This window comes from Mustela putorius, unplaced genomic scaffold (assembly GCF_011764305.1).
Source record: "Mustela putorius furo isolate JIRA1106 unplaced genomic scaffold, ASM1176430v1.1 tig00000145_pilon_pilon_pilon, whole genome shotgun sequence".
Taxonomy (NCBI): Eukaryota; Metazoa; Chordata; class Mammalia; order Carnivora; family Mustelidae; genus Mustela; species Mustela putorius.
This window is the reverse complement of record NW_025421294.1, coordinates 40,157,506-40,178,758: the sequence shown is the minus strand read 5'-3', so window position 1 is coordinate 40,178,758 and position 21,253 is coordinate 40,157,506. Positions and strand designations below refer to the sequence as shown.

The following is a 21,253-nucleotide window of genomic DNA, read 5'->3' as shown; positions in this document are numbered from 1 at the left end:
GGAACAGGGATAGTGGAAGAGCTTGTTGAATGAATGAATGAGTGAATGAATGCATGAGTGAAAGGGGGATAAAAGAACCAGAGCCTAAGGGCATTGTTTGTACACTTAGGCCTGCATCCTTCTCTTCTCACTGAGAGCTGATATATGCCAGCCTCGGTGCCTGGCTAGGACCTGGAGAGGGACGGACACCACACGGAGTCGAATGTCACCCCGCCTTCCCAGCTGCAGCTCTTCCGGCTTCCAGTAAAAGCTCAGTGTCACCCACCTCAGTGTTCACAGCAACTCCCAGTCCCTTCATGCATCCTGGAGAGAGAGAACAGAGAGCCAGGCGGCGGGGATGGGGAGTGTAGGAGTAGTCACAGTTATCTTGGTGGGGACACTCACGCCGCACTGTAAACCCTAGAAAACACACCCACACTGTGATCTCGTCTGAGGCTTACAACTCCTCAGTGAGGAAGGTGCAAGGGAAGAGGGGCGTCTGCCTTTTACTGATGAGGATATTCAGGCACAGAAGGGAAAGTGACTCCCTTAACCTCTCTCAGAAAATGACAGGATGCCACCCTGGGATTTCCCATGCCCCAGGCTGTCTGCCCGGGCCTGGCCCCCAGCATCTCGATGCTTGAAATTCCTCCTCTGATCAGATCAAGAGCAGCCTAGAATAAAAGAGGCATCACTTTGATGGCCGTGGGGAGCAGCTGGGAGGCCACATTCCGTGAGCAAAAACCAGCCCACCCAACGTTCTACAACAAGCAGAATGGTCAGACCCCACCTGCTCCAAGCCTTCCAGCAGTCCCAGCCCCATGGCCACCCTCTGTGTGCCTAGAAAGTGACGCTGACGTTCCCAATGAAGAACAGATAGCCAGCCTTAATTAGGAGCCAGCTGAAAAGGCACAATGTAGTGCTGGGTGCAGAGATGGCTAGTAAGTGAGCACAGAGGGAAAGAACGCTACAGGAATAGGAAATTAAAAACCCGGTTGTTGCCCCTCATGCCCATTTCGTACTGCTTATCCAGCTCAGCTGAACACCCAGGCTGCCGAATGTCCCTTTATCCACCCTCACGCTCATCAGGGTGGGCTCAGAGAGGAATGGTGAAAGGGGGGGGGCATGTTCTTGTTCATGTTTAGCAAAGTGATCCAGGTGGTCTGAGCCAGAGAAATGCAGTAAACAGCACGAGGAGACTTTGACAAAAGGTACAGGTGTGTCCTAGAGAAGGCGAGCCACGTTGCTTACCACTTAAACACAAACCAACCCTTACTGTTCTTGTTCCAACAAAGTACCCTTTCAAATACACTTATGTATATGGTCTCTTTCTTTGTGTGTACCCACAGATACATATATGGATACAGATCCCTAATTCAGAGCTCATTCTTAAGTACACACAGTGACATGTGTTTCATATTGCCCAATGTATCCTGGAGCCTACATACATTGCTCGACTGCATAAACAGGTATTAAACACAGCCACTGGGAATGTGAATTGCGGCCACAAGTTTGGAGCTTCCCCGGTAATGTTAGAGTCTTCCCAGCCAGGCTGTAAATCTCACTGCTTGATGACTAAGCAGCCAGACTCTGTCTCTCCATTCAGAAAACCAAGGCTTGGGCCAACCCAGTTTACCCCAAGAGCTACAAGAGTCAGTATGACGTGGAGGTTCAGGATCATGGAGCCGTTCACCATCAGTGCACAAGCACTTGCCTAACACCCAAGACATGCAAACCACATTCTCCATTCTGACGTGCATCTCCAGCTTCAGACCCTCAGACTCTCAGACTGTAGAAATGTACAGAAGCATCTCCAATCTGCCCCCTGCATTATATCCTGGATCATCCCAGAAGAGAAAGCCAAATTCAAGGTGTTTTTTTCCTTTTCCCACAAAACCACAGATCTCCAGACCCAGAGTTCCCAGGCTGGTGGTGGTAGGAGGCAGGAAAAGGGCAAGAGGTGTTCTAGTCTGCAGGGTGGTGAGGCTGGAATGATCGGTCCAATCCAATGCCTTCCGACAGCACTGCTGTCTCCTGTAAATAAACGCATCTCGAATCCCATCCTCAGAGCATTTCCCTGAGATAAGGTCAGACCCATGTTAAACGGCATCATGTCTTTCCTTGCAAAGAAGAGACCTACTGCAAGTCACTAGCTCTCAGTGGCCACTTATGCCACTGATCTCTGAAGAAAGGGGGCAAAAAGTTGGGTGTGGGGGCACACCACGTTGAAGCCCAGCTCCAAGTCCCCGTGCAGACGGTCTAACTGCCAAGCTATGCCTGGCACCAGGCTCCACTCACGAAGGCAATCACAATATACATATCACCAAAGCCAGGCAGGATGCCAGGCAGAAAACACAATTCAATTCTACTCACAGTCTGGTGAGCTTCGGTGTACTCTGAAAAAGCAATTCCGGGAGGACCTGGAGCTTATTCTTGTTCAGGCGCCTACGGATAAAGAGAAGAATGAGAGGATGTCAGGGGACATTAAACTGGATCAGGTGTATTGACAGATATCACTTCAATCGATTAATCAATCAATCAACAGGTATAAAGAGATCTTCCAGATTTTTCAGCGTGGTATGCACATCACATTAAGGCATATTCTGTCTCGGAAAGTGGGCAGTCAAGTCGAGGACAGAAGGCAAAGGTCAGTCACAGGCAAGAACACAGCATGCGTGCTGCCATTCCCCCAGCACGAGCCTAGGACAGACAGACAGACATCACTAACTGATCCCACATTCTTTCCCACAGATCCCACGCAAGGCTTTTGAAACTCTCTGGCCATGTGCTCTGGGTAGCTCTTGCCAGTGATGAAACTAAGCTACAAAGTGGGTCCCTAAAAAGAAATAAACTACCAGAGAGAATATTCTATCCTAGACGGTGGTGGTGGTGCGGTGGGGAGACAGCAGTTATTATGGGAGTTGAAGAAGCCACAGGTTGAGGAGACAAATGCAATCCCTGCCAGCCTGGCTCTTTGGCCCAGAGCAGGGCCGCATTCTAACTTCCATGGGCCCTTGGCACTTTTGCCTTTGCGGGTCCCTGTCTCTATAAAACATTAATATATTTTATAAGTTTGTAGGTATAAAACATATTATACTATATATAATAAAATTTACTTTGACCTGAAAAGTTCTTTTTTTTTTTTCCTTATAATTTTAAAAGAAATGAAAGCATTTCCTTGGGCCTCTGGAAGTATTGCTGGCCCTGGACCCTGCCCCACTGCGCCTAATGGGGCAGTCGGCTCCGGGTCAAAGGTCACAGTGTGGGCATGCCCCGTGGCTGGAGGTAAACTCAGCCAGAATGGATGCTCCACGTTGGAAGCCAGCCAGGCACTCTCCTGAGAATGGTCAATACTAATGCCAATAGTAAAGAAGGCCACGAGTGTTTCCAAAGGACCCGGAACCCTTGTTGTGGCCTCCAGGAGGGCTGCTCCCCTGGGAGTGGGAGGCCAAGAGGGAGACCTTGTTCCCTACTGGCTCCCACGCCCCCCTCTCCTACGATCATCAGTGAGTGTCCAAATCAGTGTCTCCAAATCTGTCCCCAGAATGTCCTAGAGAAAAGAACAGTTGAATTTCTTCCTTAGAGTGAAGTGCCTCTTTGGTTACCTGGGACAACCATTATTATCTTCTTAGAGTTAAGCAAACTGAAGAAAAGGTGAGCTTCATCTCTGCTTCTGCCCCGAAAGCCAACACTCTCCGAGGGGCCAAGCAGATACGATTCCCTGGGTGGGATTTTGGCATTTTCCCCCTTTCATCCCAGGTTGATGGCCAGATACTTGAGAGGGACAGGGAACTAGGAGGGGGTTAAAAAGGGCAAAGCATGTAAGAGAGGAGCATTTAAGAGGCCAGAGTAAGGCTCTTGTCAGCAGTGTACTGCTTAACCCTAAAGGGGCTCACGTTGTATGTGGGCAGGTACAGACCAGTGATGCTGTTAGTGAGCCCCATGATGGCAAGGAGGCCAGACAAGAGGCTGGGAAGTTGGACGGGAGAAGCTCAAATTCCCTGCCTCATGCCCACCGCAGCCTGACTCCCACACCAGTGCTCTTTTTAAATTTCTTGTTAATTGTGGTTAAAAAAAAAAAATTCTTTTTCCACCTTAACCATTTTTAAGTGTATAGTTCATCAGTGTTAAGTACATTCACATTGTTGTGCAGATCTCTGGATCTTTCTCATCTTGCAAAACTGAAACACTATCCCCATCAGACAAGCCCAGCCCTGCCCCATCCAGTCCCTGATAGCCACCACTACGCTTTCTGTTTCCATGAGTTTGACCAGTGTTCTTTTGATCATTCCCAGAATCTACTCATTGTGCTCTTGTCATTAAAATGGAGAGACAAGGGGGGCCCCCGGGGAGGGTGAGGGGTAATCTAGCTGCTTATTTAGATCAGTTCCCCAACGGTCAGCGATAGGCCCCTTTACATCATGTGGGAGCACAGATCCCAGGGGAGACGTGGTATGACTTTGGGGCCGGCTAGGGCTGGGGCCAGGTCTAACGATACCTTGATCTCTCTATGGGACCTAGCCTAGCCCTGCTGAGCCTCAGGGTTCCATGTGCAAAATAACCCTATTCGTTGTGTTACAGTAATTCATGATGACACAGTATATGCCTAAGTGTCTAGCACTGCAGTAAGAATATGGTGATAACAACATGGTAATATTATGATAATAAATGATGCATGTTGAGTCCTAACTGCACGTCCGATGCTGGGCAGGATGGCAGGCAGTAGAACCCGGATGAAGGCACCATTATGATCCACACCTCACAGCTGAGGACGCCGGTGCCCCGAGTGGCTGGGCACATTTCCAGAAGGCCACGGTGTGAGGAAGGGGTAGGGACAGCATCGGGACCCAGGCATTCTGCCTCCAGAGCCCCGGTTCTGAACGACGAACCACTAGAAGCCTTACAATAACTGACAGCTCCCTTCCTCTTTCCTTTTCTTCTTTTTTCCCCCTTTTGCTCCCTTTCATCTCTCTGTGGGTTTGTCTGGAACCACCCTCTATTGTCACAGCCCCACAAAGCCGAGAGCGAGAGCTACATTCAGGCAACCGACGCTCCAGTCTAGGCAAAAATGCGAGAATCTGGCCTGCCGGTGGCCTGTAGCGGGGTAGGGTGTTTAGTTCTAAAAGCCCCAAACCAGAGTTGAAGCTAAAAATAAAACCAGCTTGGCTCCAGGGCTCCAGGAAGGGAAGGAATCATTTTTCAGTATTTGTGGCTGGACAAAAATAAAAACACAACCAAACTGAGCCAATTGTGCTCTGCTTGCTGCTCTGTAAACCCTGATGAGCCTTCCATGGCAGCTGGGCCGGGCTCTTCTCGCACAGCCTCCGGGTTATTCCGCGGCGGCCTGGGCAGGCCTTGTGCTGGTTTCCCCTATCCCAAGGAGTTCGATGCTCTGTTTCAGTTCCAGTTTATTCCAGGATTTACTCACTAACCAAGCCAGCCGAAAGGTCTTCCTTGAAGAGCCGATGAAGGCTCCAAGCTGCATAAGGTGCATTTCCCCATGTAGCTGCTGCACAGCAGCCCCTGAGCAGGAAAACAGTAGGTAAGGTGTCACTGTCCTGGTAAGTGGACAGAAAAGCCCTGGGCTGCGGACGGGAGTACTGGCCGTGAGGCCCTCGATCATTCATGCCATCCGAGGCTCTGTCATCCTGGAACCAAAGGTTGAAATCCCCTGCCACGGTTCCAGCTGAAAATAGATCCCTGATACCTGGATGGAGAAAAGGACTGAATGGGACCCATATGAGGGCAGACCCGAGGAGCTTGACAAACAGGCCACAGGCCAGGTCAGTGAGGAGATGAAGTCCACCTGGCTGTCCCCCTCCCTCTGAGATCAGTACTCATTTTTAGCTTTCCTGCTAGAACAATGGGCAGCATCAAGGTCAAAAATCCACTGGCTAGGAGTTTCAAGGTCATACTGCTTTTCAGCCTGAACATCAAAGTTTTATAGTATTGCTATCACCTTCCTGGAGGCACCTGGGTGTAAGATCTGATTAGAGGTTTCGACACTTTTTTTTGTTGAATTAGTCCATTTATCTACCCTTTCAATCATCCATCCATCCATCCATCCATCCATCTAGCTTTCCATCCAACCACCATCCATCCTTCTCTCCAGCCCTTTTTCAATACGAACACACAAAGATGAACAAGAATATTCCCTTCTAAATTAGCAGACAGTAGTATAGAAGATAGGCATGAAAACAAAGATATCATAGGAGAACAGAGTGGGGCCAGTGAACCCAGACCTGGTAAAGGAAGGCTTCCCAAAGGAAGTGGTTGGAATTTAGTTCTGAAGCATGCGTGCAACTTTTCAGGGGACAGGGACAGAGGTTTTGAGACTTGTGCCTGGCCACGGAGGGCCATGAGACCCAGGAGCACTTAGGGAGCGGGTTGCCTTGCTGGATGGTGGGGATGACATGAGAAACTGAAGCGATAAAGCTATAAATCTAGGTAGGGGTCCTACAGCAAGGACCCTTGTAGGTCATGATAAAGGAGCTGGGCTTGGGTGTTTCCTGAGAGTAATGGGAAGACACAGGAGGGGTATGAGCAAGGGAATGATCATCTGGTTTAGATTTTAGAAAGTCCTCTGGAGTATCAATAAACCTGGTTTAGCAGAGAGCAAAAAAAGGAACCAAGGAGACTAGTTAAGAGGGCTCTTGTGTAATTCACCTGGCTGTTTGAGGACCTGGTTTAAGGATGAGAATGGGAGGGGCACCTGGGTGGCTCCATGTGTTAAAGCCTTTGCCTTCGGCTTGGGTCATGATCCCAGGGTTCTGGGATCAAGCCCCACATCGGGCTTTCTGCTCAGCAGGGAGCCTGCTTCCTCCTCTCTCTCTCTCTCTGCCAACTTGGGATCTCTGTCTGTCAAATAAATAAATTAAAAAAAAAAAGGGATGAGAGTGGGACTGGGGTGTAGGAGATACATGGGAGGCATCATCACCAGAGTGGGAAGGAGTTACAGGGGTGGAGGTATTAAAACCTTTCCCTGGGGCTCCTGTTAACAGAGTAACTGGTCAGTTGAGATTACCAGTCACTGCTAAAGGAACAGAGAAGGGAGACCAGCACACAGAATGTGGCGTGTTCAGATTCCTGATTTCTGTACTACTGGGGTCTCTCAAATACGTTCTAACAACTAAGATCAGTAGCTGGTAAAAACAGTGAGGCCATGACTTAGGCACTGTACTAGGCACATTACCTGCACTGCCCCACCTAATTCCCACAGAAACACATGGAGGCTTGTACCCTCAGTAGCCCTATAATAAGGAAACAGCAGACTAAAGAGGTTAAAGCATCTGCCCAGAGTCAAACTTGATCAAAATGAGGGTGATGGGATTTGAACCCAGATACCAGATGCTGTATCTGTGCTCTTAGCTGCCATGTATCATAATATTTAATTAGTTCTTCATGATACACTGTCTCAACTTATCACCTAATGTGTGAGTCTCATCTACCCATTAAGTTCTGAAGGTCCTCCAGAGTAGAAAATGCATCTACTATCTTCCTGCTATCCCAGCTTCAGCCCACACAGCCTCAGGCACGCAGTGGGTGGTGTTCAGGAAGGACCTGCTGAATTTTATGAATAAATCATAAGGGAAGAATGGCAAATTTGGGGAGGCTGAAGAATCAACAGCCTTCCTGGGTTAGGTGACAGGAGCCATCCTGTTTGGAGGCGAACACAACTCCCAGAGGGCCCACTCGTCTATCTGCATTTTCCAGAAGCTTCTTGCAGATTCCCCTGCCTCACTGACAGGCAAGGCAAGAACTGCAGGGCTCATTCAGTACTTCCCCCGCTGGGTGAAGGACGTGGGGCGAGAGGCGTCCAGGAAGAAAGCATGTATGTCAGCAGCAGGCCAAGGCAAGGCCACCACACGGCCAAGCCTTCCTTTCCTCAGGGAACAGTGGCATGTCCAGCTGCCCAGCGATGGCCTGAAGGAGGGGAAAAGTCAAAATGTGCTAACTCCCAAAGGTCACTGGGACTGTTTACTTTAGTAATGAAATTAATTGGTTTCCTAGCCCCAGGCACTTTCCTAGATTGCCTAGATGCTCTCTGGGTCAACTGGTACTTTCAGAAATGTCAACATGTCTAAGCAACAAGGCCAAAGTGTCCCTGTCGTTCAGAGCGGAAGCTCTAAGCCTCCCCCCGTGGATAGATGGAGAGGACCACGGAGCTGAACGACCCTGTAGGTCATTCTTCTGTTGAAGCTCCCCAGCACGATGGTTTGGGGTCCTGGTCTTTCTCTTTCCCAGCTGCCCCCGTTTTATTTATGTTTCTGTTTACAAATTGGAGTGCGGTCCTCCACGGGGCCAGGGCAGCACTCCCCAACCCCAGTGTCGCCAGGAGAGGGTTTTGGATCGAGCCCGCCTGCAGAGTTGGCCTCGACCATCCCTCACCCCACCAAGGACCACACTGTGAAGTGAGAACTGCCTTGAATCCCTTGCTGTTTTATTAAACTAGATTTGAAACCCTCCCTCCCCCCAAAAGGAGGGGATAGATGGAGAGGACCCCGGAGCGGAGTCTCCAGCTAAGCCCAGAGGAAGGGCAGCCCTCAACGGCAGAGGTCTCAAACCCTAGCTCAGAGGGGGCCACCATCATCCATGAGGGTAAGCAGGTGTCACTATACATCAGGGGAACTCTGTGAGCATTAGGGAAAAAACTTGAATGTTGGCAAGTGAGAAAAGCGGACAGCCCTGACGTGATGCTATTTCTACAGTTGTTCCCTGTAAACGCTGATGTCCTCTTATCTTCTTGGTTTCCTCACTGGTCAAATCACATTCAGGCTTTTTTCCTGCTATGCAAATTTCATAATGCAAACTATATGTCATCTGATCAGTTCAGTAAGAAAACGGACTTGTGATGTTGTTGGTTTACATCACTGTCATGACCGGAAATGCTTCCCACATGTGTGCACAAAAAGCCTATTTGCTTCAGCATTCATGGTCATGTCTATTGGGTGACTGATTCTTCCTTTGCCACTGGGATTTCCATTTAAAATTTATGCATTTATTTATTTATTTTTGCTAGCAGCTTTCTTGAGATCTAGTGGGGGCTTCCTTTTAATAGCTCTGGTCCAAACCACAATTTATTTTGATGGTTCAGGAACAAGTTGACCTGAGTCTTATCTTCTACAGAATTCAACATTTGCTCACTGACATTTAGGCTGGTTATGCCAATTTTGAAAATCTGTTATTTTTAGTTTGTTACTTCAAAATGTCCTTAATAACAATTAAAACCTTTATTTTTGATATTTCTGTGAGAGAAATAACTTTCTAAAATTCTACCCCCTAAGCAGTTTTTTTCTTCATAAACCCATTTTATTTGTTTTTATTTTTTAAAAAGATTTATTTATTAATTGAGAGAGAGAGAGAACGGGAAAAGGCGCAGACGAAGACAGGGAGAGACTCTCAAGCAGACTCCCCGCTGAGCACAAAGCCCCATGCAAGGCTTGATCCCAGGGACCCTGAGATCATAACCTGAGCTGAAATCAAGAATCAGATGCTTAACTGACGGAGCCACTCAGGTACCCCAGAAAAACCATTTTAAAAACAAAGTTTATTTCAGGAACACGATTCCTATGTAATAGCAAAATCTTTACTTCATGAGGTCCCTAAGAGGAATGAATAGTTTAACATCTGCACAGGTCCCTCCCCTGCTCCTCAACGCTCAATGAATAGCGACTGTTACAGCGACTCTTCTTGTCACCATCATCATCCTTAGATCCCCCAGGAGGCCAGAAATAGATTTAGTTCTCCTGTATGGACGACTGTGCTGGTCTGCAAGGCTATTAGCATAACAGATGAGTTCCCCGATCTCACTGGGTTAACAGAGTAATTGCAGATTCTACACTCACATAAAGGACTTGCTCAGTCTTGTGAGATGACATAGGAAAGGCATGGCCTCCAAGGCCCCTGCGCTGGTGGAGAGAGGAAACAAGGAGCCATACCAGTTCTTGGGTTTCTTGACCAAGTGGTGACTCCTAACACCTCTGCTCTCAGTCTGTCGGCCAGAACTAATGGAAACCTAACTGTAAAGGAAGCTGGGACATCAGCAGGGATCTTGGGTGTTTGGTGAGAACTATCACAATAGCCAGCTTGTCTTAGCATCACAGCAACAGTCATGACCTCTTTGTCCTTTTTGTGTCTTTTTTCTTAGTTTTTTCTCTCAAGATAGGGCACTTACGCTATATGGTATGAGATGTTTTATATATACTCTCTCTTTTTACCCTTAAAGTGACTCTTTAAAAAAAAACATTGTTACTGCCATTCTATTACATAAGGAAACTGAGGCATAGATAGATTAGGTAACTTCTCCAGAGTCACACAGCTGATCAACAAGGTTTGGAAAGAGATCTCTCTGACACCAGAGAGAACCACTTCAACATTCTCCTTCCTTAATACTTTGGTGCTTGGTTGACCAGCAGGCCTTGTGACAATCCTGGGAGGGAGGTCAGTAACGGAGAGCTTTTGTCTGTTTTACAGCTAGAGAAACTGAGTCAAAGCAAACTAGGAAACTGACCCTGTGCTCTCTTGGCTTTACTGTCCAAGGCCTATTTAATGATGCTGCCCCTCTGGAAGGCTCTATGATTCCCAGAATCACTGTTCCCAGAACAGGAGGGAAATCCGGAGCCATCACTGCAAGCCATTTATTCTTGTTCATGTTTCAGACCTAAAGGATCTGTCTATTGAGAATTTCCCTGCCTGCCCTTGTAGGTGACTTTGTACTGAGATTTACATACGGTTTCAGAGAGCTCTGGGGCTTGCCCAGGATCTCACCTTGCTGGGATCTAACCCAGGACTCTAGCGTGAAAAGAAAACAAGCACACAGACTCCCAAACAACCCTTTTTGAACTTTCCTGCACCTCACGTTGAACCAATTTTCCTCCAATTATACAGTCGTTAGAAAGAAAGCAGAGCACATCAGTGATTTGAGCCTGCTTTGCCTCTGACCCATAAGCCCAATATCCCTCCTTCCAGAAAGCCTTGAACCCTCTTGTTCCAGGGTGGCTGACCTATAAGAACTAAGTCACTTTTGCCTAAAACAATTCAGAGAACCCCAGGGACTATGACTAATAGGCTGCTTTATCCAGGACTAAATTCAAGAGCAGGGGTCTCTGGGAATTTCCCAGTAGACTGTACATGAAACCACATTAGAACACTGAGGGCTCAGACTCCAGGAAAACATATCTAGGGGGAGAAAACATGCATTTATGCATGCATGGGAACGCACAGACCCAGACAAGGCACCTAACATTTACCACAGATACAGAGCATGCAACCTCACAGAGTCACGTATATCTGTCAGAGCTGACCAGATCCATTCCAGACAAGCAGACCACTTGACATTGGCCACAACTTGCATCTCCAAGGTGACGTCCTCACACTGACAAGGCAGGCAGCTCCTGACTCAAAAATCATGCCTTGATCCCTTCTGGGACATTCCGGTCTTGCATCCTCTCCTGCCTCAGGGTGTTTACACGTGCTCTTCCCTTCTCTGGGAATTTTCTTTACCCAGTGACCAGGGTGGCAGCCGTAGAGGTGTTAAGATAGGAGTGTTCTGAAGGTGGTGCAGACAGGATTTGCCAATGGACTGAAGTGAGGCTTGAGAGATAGGGGAAGGAATGTGAACACTGTGGTGGGGCCTGTGCATCTCAAACCGTAGAACTATTGCTACTAGAGATCGGGGAGGAGTATGGGTAGAGAAGGTCTGAGGATCAGATCTGGATATATTAAATCTGATGTGCTTATAAATATCCATGTGGAGACACCTGATAGACCACTGGATATGCCAATCTGGGCTTTAATTATAAGACCAAAATAGGAAGTTGATGATATTGAAAGGCAAGAACCATGGTCTTGCTATGGGAGATGAAGAAAGGGGAAGAGGAATGAGGATGAGTGGTGGGGGGTACCATCTGCTGGAGAGCAGAGATAGCAAGAAACAGCCACCAGTGTGGTAGAAGGAGAAGCAAGAGAGGGCGGAATTGTGGAAGCCAAGTGAGGGGAGAGAGTTCCCAGGTGGGGCGGGATTGCTGCTGAGAGGTAGACAAAGAGAAGGATGACACTGCATCTAGAAAGGAGGAGCTCACTGGTGACCTGGAGAGAGCAGCTTGCTACAGAGGTTGGCATGACCTATTCACTGGAGAGGCTCAAGAAAGAGTGGGAGGAGGAAATCAAGGGCAAACAATGATTTTCAGGGGAGTTGCTATCAAGGAGGAGAGAAAACAGGCTGGTAGCTAGCAGGGGGTATGGAGTCAAGAAAGGCTTTTTGTTTTTAGATGGAGAGGGGAGTTGCAACATGCTTCTGTGCTGATGAGAGTGATCTGGTAAACAGGGGAAATCGATGATGCATGGGATGACGGGAAAATCGTTAAGAGCAACGCTCCTGAACAGGTGATAGGGAAAATTCCAGTGCACAGGTGATGGCAATGGCCCTTGAAAGGGCCAAAGGTTGTCTGTGGCAACAGCAGGGCAGGCAGAAGTTAGGGGACAGGTGATGGCAGACACAGTGGTGGGAATCTATGAAGGTCTCCTCTGAAGCTAGATTGTCTGCAGAGATTGAGGAGGGGAGAAGGGTGGTCGGTGACTGAGGGGAGAAGGTAAGACACAGTTTTCCAAGAAAGAGCAGGAGCGTGAACCGACCGGGAAAGGCTAGAGGTTGGTGGGTCAGTAGCTGGTGAGGTTAGTGATCCTGAGTTGTAGGCGAGATCTGTCTCCATAAGCATGTGTTTGTTCTCCAGACACATCCAAGCTGCCTGGGTGATGGGGTGCACACAAGCGAAATTGAATTCAGCCTAGGTTAGGGTTTTTGCAGGAACCACAACAGAGGGAGAGATGGACAAGGGAGTTCAGGGAGTTAGAATTCTTATGAAAATGGGCCATGATATTTGTGTGGATTAAGAAAGTAAGGGGTGTTGTCATCAGCTGAATGCTTCTGTCCCCCTGCCCCTACCACATTCATACGCTGTGATCCTAACCCCCAAGGTGATGATTTAGGAGATGGGACTTAGGGAGTTGATTAGGATTTGAGAGCAGAGCTCTCATGAACGGGATTAATACCTTTCCGAAGCAGGTTCCAGAGAGCTCTACTGCTCTCTCCACCAGGTGAGGAATGACAAGACGTCAGCAACCTGCAGCCCAGAAGAGTGCCCTCCTTGAACACAACCACGTTGGTACCCTGACCTTGGACTGCCGGCCTCCAGATTGTGAGAAATAACTCCCTGTTGCTTTATGCTACCCAGTCTGCACTATTTTGTTACAGGCCCAAATGGAGTGAGACAGAGGTCATTAGGTGGGTATGAAACAGTGACAAAATGACAGAGCCAATGAATTACAGACCAATGCAGGGTCCAAGAGCTCATGGATAGGGCACAGGCCTATGGATTAGGGAAGCTGGGTGATGGTCCTATTTCTGCCCCCAAGAGCTACATGGCAGCACCCTGCTTTTCTTCATAAACCGAATCAATGGGTTATTGAGATGATTCCTAAGATCCTTCTATTATTCTCCTTATTCTGAGATATGGATAGGATACCTAGATCCTACATCCAGCTCTAAATGAGCTGTAAATCCTTAGGGTTTAATCTCTCTTTCTCTTGGCTTCTTCATATTAAAAAAAAAACAACAACGAAATAATGATCATCAATCCAAATATGAGGTGCCACAAGAAGAGGGTTTTTTTTGTTTTTGTTTTTTTGTTTTTGTTTTTGTTTTGTTTTGGTCAATTTTGTTCACTGCAACTCAGTATTTAGAATAGTTCCTGGCAACTAGTAGGTGCTCAATAAATATCTGCTATTTGGTTATTCAGTTGGCTGGTTGAATGAATGAATCAATGAGTGAGGGGATACGTAATTCACCTATCCCATGAAATTACTAGGGAACAAATGAGAAAAAATATGGTAAACTCTGCAAAAAGCCTGCAGTGCTGTAAGTTGCTATGCAGTGCTGCCCAGGCACCCCTGAGCTGGCCATTTCACTCTGGCTGTTGAAACCAGAGTATCTTGTTGGGGACCTGCTGGAATGGCACAACCAGGTTCCCGGAGAGCTGCAGTCCCAAGAGCACAGACTGATACCCTTGGCCACAGTGCTGGAAGGAGGGTCCTGAGAGTATGGGGCACGATTTGTAGAGTGGGTGATGGGAAGCAAGGAGAGCTCTAGAACCAAGTGAAGCCAGAGGAAGAGTGAGGAAGAGTGAGGTGTCTGTATCAGCAGAATGAGGGGTGCGGACGTGAGACGGCAGAAGGCTCCTAAAGGTGAACTCACTCTTGTGTGTGCTGCCTGGGAGTGAATATGTTGGGGAGGGCAGGGGTGGAGGACTGAGACGTTCTCAGACATTGGCACTGCTCCGCAAAAGCATGCTCCATCAAGACATTAAGCATGCCTCGAGCGGCCTATGGTTGATGTCGAGTCATTTCTACTAGGATTTAAGAGAAAAATACGTTAGGCAGCTTTGAGGATTTTCCCCCTCCCACTCCCCAAAACAATGCAGCAAAGCTGGTTCTAAATAGAATGCCATGAGCAGAGCCTATCTCAGACTTCCTATGCTTTCTCTGGCTTGTTCTCAGTCTGTCATCTGGGTCTCCAACCCCTTTGACCCACAGGTAGGAAAATGACAGATGCAAATTGAAGGAGAAACACACTAGTTGGTGGATGTCGCAGGGGGCAGGTGCAGCTCAGCACAATTTTCTGGAAGTACACTGTTTAAAATGGTCCTGTTTGAACCCACTGGCCCTTGCTTTTGTTTTAAGAAAGTTCAAAGTAAAAAAAAAAAAAGAAGAAGAAGAAGAAAGGAAAAAAAAAAAAAAAAGGAAAAGGAAAAAAGGCCTGACAGCAAAAGATTCAAACATTCTTAGCTTGTAAATGACAAATTTCCCTTTCATTTCTGTTCTAAACACTTGGGCTCTGCAAGATCCATTAATGATGGCGTGCTTCTCTGTGTTTTTATCTAGGTATCTAGAAGTATGTCTACATATCAAGCAACAAAAAAAAGATCTCTGCAGCCTTCTCGGGCATGAGCCAAGGAATGTAGAGTAATTTTCTGTGACCAATTCTCATCTATAACTAATTAGAATTTTACTTTCTCATAGCATTTCCTTCTTGGTCTAGTTCCAAGGTTTTTCCTTTTTCTTTCTTTTTTTTTTTTTTCCTAGAAAAGGAAGATACCTGGATATATTTAGAACTGTGGGATGGGAAGGGAAGAGGGAGAAAGGGGAAAGGGGGCATTTTTCAGGTTGCATTATTGCTTTAATCTGATTGAACCTTCTTTGGTTATTCCTGGTTGTGAATGCTTTTCCAGCCTGGGAAGGGTTTCTCCACCCTCTGGCTGTTGCATTTGAACCGAAGTCTGCAGAATAGTTTAAGATCCCCTGCTCACCCCTCTCACTCCCACCTCAGGCGAGCAGCTCCCCATCCCAACCGCGGCTTTGAGATCCCTTCCAAACATGTTGGCGTCTCAAACTGAATCCCAAATGTTCACTTAGCAAGAAATAAATGAATGGCCCAAGCTGCGGACGGAACCAGTGATCCTCACAAATAGAGGCCAGGTGTGTTGGCATCTGGATTGCTGTCTCCCTTTTTCTCCATTTTACATGCACACACACACACACACACACACATGCACACACACATACACACAGCACACACACACACACAATACCAGTTCCATCCTGAAAAAGAATTCGATACCATCTCCAGATGTAGAGCTAATGCAGAATGGACAGGACTAGTTACCTAACATGAATTACATCTCTTCCATCACGGACAAAGGCTAAAGGGCTCCAAACACATCCCCTGTTGCCTTTGGTAATCAAAACCATGATACATTTAATGTTCAAAATCAAGTTAGGCCTGAAAGCACTTAAAATTGCTAAACTATCTTAATTGGTATCAATTTTCATTGTCAATCCTAGCCACCTCCTGCATTTCCTATGAAACTCACCTTACTGGAAATTTAACAAGCACCCACTATTTGCCTATTTGGGACAAGCAATATAGGGAAGGAAAAGGAGAGAAGGCAAGACTTAAAGAACAGAGTCTGGTAGAAACAGCGAAGTTCAAGTCACTGAACTCATAAACTGATTGAGAAATGTCATGTTTACTCAGTGCCTGTTTCTTTTACTTTTACTCATTTTTGATGCTTCCCGCTTTTAATTCAAGTATAATTAACATACAGTATAATATTAGTTATAGGTGCACAAGATAGCGACTCAGCAATTCCATACGGTTCTCAGTGCTCCCAGCATAAGTGTACTCAATCCCCTTTATCTAGTTTACCCATTCCCCCTCCGCTACCACCTCCCCTCTGGCAACAGTTAGTTTATACTTAAGAGCCTGATTTTCTTGTCTTTTTCTTTCTTTGTTTCTTAAATCCCACTTGAGTGGAATCATATGGTATTTGTCTTTAACTTACTTCACGTAGCATTATACCTCTAGGCCCATCCATACTGCTGCAACTGGCAAGACTTCATTCCTTCTTGTGGCTGAGTAACAGTCCATTGTGCATGCATATCGCACCTTCTTCGTGCTTGTTCTGTGTCATGCTCTGGGACACAAAGTCCAGCAAGGTCCTCTCCTTAAAGAGCTCACAGGCAGTCCATTGAACAAGGAAGAGAAGTACGTTGATGACCATAGGCAAATGCGATCTGTGCTGATGGAGACGGGAATTGAGGAAGCTGTGGGGGAAGTTTGGATGACTTCTTGGAGGAGGCACTATTGGATTCGCATCCGGCAAAAGAAAGAGGAAAGAGCTAGGAAATGAAAAGCAGAGAAAGGGCAGAGAGACTACATGGTCAAAGGAACTTTGATGGGACACCTTAGGCACGGCATCTATGTTAATGTGCTGAATGATGGCTGGCGATGCCCTGTGGGTGCACGGAGTAAGACTTGGCAGGCACAAGCCACGTGAGGCTAGGCGCACCTGTGCATCAAGTTGGTAAGGTCAGCACATGGGAAGCAATGGGAGAAGCATGATCTAGAACACAAGGTGATGGGCATCAGCTGTAAGTGAAGCAGGAAGGGAGAGCCAATCGGCGGCCAGGGGACTTGTAGAGGAGGCAGGTCTTCAAGGACAGGCGGGGAGAAAGTGGTAGGGTCTTCCAGGCTCAGAGATCAGTCTGAGCACAGCTAGAGGCAAATGTTTTTCTATGACAGGTGCACAGATAGTGAGGCAACCATCATGGTCGCAGCAGTGGAAATATATAGAGGCAAAAACGAAAGCTAGATGGATAGGATGAAGCTATAGGGCTCGTGGGAGGCCAATGGGTCCCCGAATGCAGTCAACAAACCTCTAAAGTGATTTCAGAGGGTAAGTGCACAAACATGCTTATCAATCAGCATATATCTTTATGTTTTTAGAAAAATGTATAACTCTTGTGATTATTACTTAAGATAAAGCTAAGGGGGGAAAGTAAGTCGACTTAAAGTCAAGTTAAAAAAAAACATTAAATAATAAGAGTAACAGGTGTGACACAGATTGCCCGGAAACATGAAGGGGGTACAGAAATTGCTCATATTTGGGGGAAATCTGGGCTGCTAAATGGCTGGCCCCTGAAGTTTCTTGACCAGGACATGAAGAAAAGAACACTGTAGGAAGAAGACTCAGACAGGGCATGCAGGAAGTTGTATCAGTGAGAAGTAAGAGCTGATGGGGGAGAACATGGAGGTGCCCATTATGTGAGGCACTATGAGTCACAGGGGACCAGAGTTACAATTGGCTGATAAATAGGAAGATGACAAGGATAGCTGGAATAGAGAGAAAACATGGCAGATGGGTTTATTGTCCTAATTCTTCCCTCCTCCTCCGTGATACAATCGTATACCAAAGACTTTGGCAACGTGTCCTTGCAGTATTTCCATGAAAGAGGGGGGTGTCTATCTCCTCTCCCTGCTGGAGTCAGGCTTTGACATGTACCTTAATTTGGCCAATAGAAGGCTGGTGGGTATGATGTGAGCAGGGGCTTTAAATGTGCTTCTGTGGTTTGGCTTGATCTCATCTCTTCCTCCACCTGCCTTGAGAAAAAACATGGCTCTGGTTGTCACAAGCCCAAGGAGAATAAGAAATTTTCCATAAGACACTGAGGTGCTGAGGTTGTCTAGATAAAAAGGAAACTGACTAACACAGAGGAGGAGGAGTTGCCTTCAGATTTGCAGTAGTCTCCTGTCTGGTCCCCCTGCTTTCACCGTTGCCCACCTACATCCTCTTCTCCTCTAGCAGCTAGAAGGATCCTTTCAAACTCCACATCAAGTCATTCCTTTGCTGAGAATCCTCCAATGGCTCCCATCTCACTCAGTGAAAGCTAATGTTTTTGCAATGGGACCCATGTCTCTAGGCGCTCTGTCTGTCCACCGCCCTCCCCCTTTGCCTCTCAAACTTCCGCTCCTTCCACTCTCCTGGGTTTTCAAACTGGGCCAGCCACATGGCTTCCCTGCTTCTCCTGGGACACATCAGGGTGCTCCCCTCCTTAGGCCTTCTCCTTGATTCCCTCCTCCTAGAAAACACTTCCTCCGGATATCTAAATAGCTAACATCGTCACCTCCGGTCTTAAAGCAGTGGAATGAATGACACGGCCTGCTCTGAATCCAACTGGACATCTCCCGGGCAACCCATCGGCATGGGGATACTGCCATCTCCCTCCACCCCACACTTGCTCCCACCTACACAGTCCCCATCTCAGGGAGTGACCCCCTCTCATGCTTCTCTCCTCCTCACTTGACACTCCCCATGTGCCATAAGTCACCATGTGCTGTGAGCTTTGCCTATGAAATATGTCTCCAAACCCTTCTCTCCCCCTACCTCCACTGCCTCTTTCCTAATTCTTGCTACCATGGTCTCCCCTGCCAGCCTTCTTGCTTCCAGTCTTACTCCTCACCCAGCCACTCAACTCCTAAAGTGATTCTACATATTCCAGGTGAACTCATTTCCCTATAAAATGAGCCTAATTATATTGTTTCCCCTGCTGAAAATCCCTCAAGACCTCCCCACTGCCCTCAGAAAATACTGAAACATCTTCGTCTTGCTTGGGAAGCACGGTGTCACCTGTCCTTGGTCCCTTTAGCTGTGATGAATTTCATTGAGCCCCCGAACATACCCTGCTCTTCCTTACCTCCAGGCCTTTGCGAATGTTGTTCCTTCGATCTGGAATTCTCTTCCTTTCTCCACTACTTCATTAGCTCCTCTTCAGCCTCCAGGTCTCCACTGAGAGGGCATCTCTTCTAGATGTCCTGTCCAATCCTTCTCTCTACCCCTATGGTCTTCTGAAATTATTTCCTATTCCTTCTGAAATTGCCTATTGACTGGCTTCTTTCATTACAGAGTGAGAGCTGTACTGAAAGGTGTCCCTACACCAAGGCTGGTCAGTGTTCTCTGTGAGAGCCAGGTGGTAATTACTTTAGCCTTTGCAGGCCTTAGGCTATCTGTCACAACCACTCAATTCTGCCAACCTAGCATGAAAGCAGCCATAAACAATACATACATGACTGGGCATGGCTGTGTTCCTATAAAACTTTATTTACAAAAACAGGAGTGCATTGGATTTGGCCCATGGACTGCACTTTGCTAACCCTGCTCTAGGTTGTCCCTGTAACCCTGGGACTATCAAAGGGGCGCCAAAAGGATTTCTTGAATGAAGAAGGAAAGATCACACGAGTATCTGAGTAAATGAATGGTATGTTTCTAAAGCCAAGCTAATCTGGTTTGAAAAATATTTCTTACACTTAAACTCGTATTTTAAGAACTGTGTCTTTTCTTATTCCCTCCTGTTTAAAACCCTGTCATGAAATAGTAGTATTTATTGAGTGCCGCCCTTTTAAACACTTGATGATGATTAGTCTATTTTATCTTCAAAATAACCCTATGAGCTATGAACTATTTTATCTTCAGTTTGTGCAGGAGGGAATCTCAGAGAGGTTCCACAAAGCCAGAGCTTTGCCTTCAGCAGAGCCCCCCTACCCTAGAGACCCTGGCTCAGTGCCAGTGATCCAGCCCCTCGGTTGGACTCCTTCCCTCAGTGTCTCTGTGGTCAGTCTGACCCTTGCCTCCCGGAGGCCTGCTCTGTCCGTGTGCCACGCACCCAGTCTGGGGTCAGCCGTTCCTAATTCGGATCACCTGCCTGCCGAACTGTCCAATTCCCTCACCCACAATCCCTGGTGTGAGATTTTTTGCCTTTTCCCCAGAGGTTTACCACTGCTCTGGGCCCTACCGACCCTCAGAGCTCCATTCTATCACTTTCCCCCTCTCTCACCTTTATTCTGCCCCGGATCCGAGGAAGTTCTAATACCAGCATGACCCGTTTCAAAGTCCAGGGCACAAACGATCATATCTAGAACTTGAAAAGTGTGAGAAAAATCCAAGAGAAGAGAAATGCTCTGATAGAAGCAGTAGCAAGCTCAGCGGTCTTCCTACGGAGATTCGGCCAATTACCGAAACACTTCCTTTGGCTGAAAGGCTCACCATTGAATTAGACTGGGGGAAGAACGCGCTGTAATGTTAAACCCCAAAGGGCCTCTCTTTGCTCCGAGGCCCTGATTTCATCTGTAATTTCTCGATGTTTATCAGAAGTATGTTCCCGGAGAGGATTTAAGGGCTCCCAACAAAAGCAGATCCCTCATTGAGAAGCTGGAGGCGGCACTTTCACCCTGGTTTTGTCCTCTCCCCGCTTTTCCAGACGGGGGTCTCTGCCTCTCACCCTGAACTCAGCAGCCCCTGGAGGCTCACGGCACTGGTCGGAATCTGAGCTACGAGCCCAGGGGTATCGCCGTGGCGGGGTGGGAGGCTGCGATGTTAATTGCTCATTAGCCATCTGTGCGTGCTGCGCCTCAGCTAGAAGACAAGAGAAGAATGTGCGCAGCCGATACCTGGGAGTCCGGCTACCGACACACGTGGAAACTATCCAGGGGGACCTCAGGTTCAATCCACAGCTTGGCCACATATTTATTTCTTACTAAAATAACATCTGGCTTTCATTTTTTTGGTGACAACTCGTTTGGACAAGACCTTGAGTAGGTTAAAAAAAAAAAAAAAAGACTCTACACCCTTCCCCCAGCCTTGGGCAACTAAACTTTGTTTAAGCCGTTTTGTGAGCCAAGGGTGTGAATAAGAAATTGGTGTGGGGACTGCAAGCTGGGGTGTAAACAAGGAGTTATTTGTTTTTTCTTATTAAAAGATGATGACTTTGTGAAGTTCACACACTCCCGACTTGTGTGCAAGGCAGAGTTCCTGGGGAGAATGTATAGCAAATTACGTACAGGTCCCAGGAGTCTACAGCTCAATTACTAGGCAATTTGAAGGCT

General features: G+C 47.2%; 1 protein-coding gene across 1 annotated transcript in view; it reads right to left on the bottom strand.

Moving 5' to 3' along the window:
* Positions 1–21,253, bottom strand: part of SLIT3 (slit guidance ligand 3) — a 588,228-nt gene that overhangs the window by 484,950 nt on the left and 82,025 nt on the right. Inside the window, exon 4 of the mRNA XM_004737643.2 lies at positions 2,353–2,424. Within this exon, the coding sequence (XP_004737700.2) occupies positions 2,353–2,424 (72 nt within the window). The remainder of the gene's footprint in view (positions 1–2,352; positions 2,425–21,253) is intronic.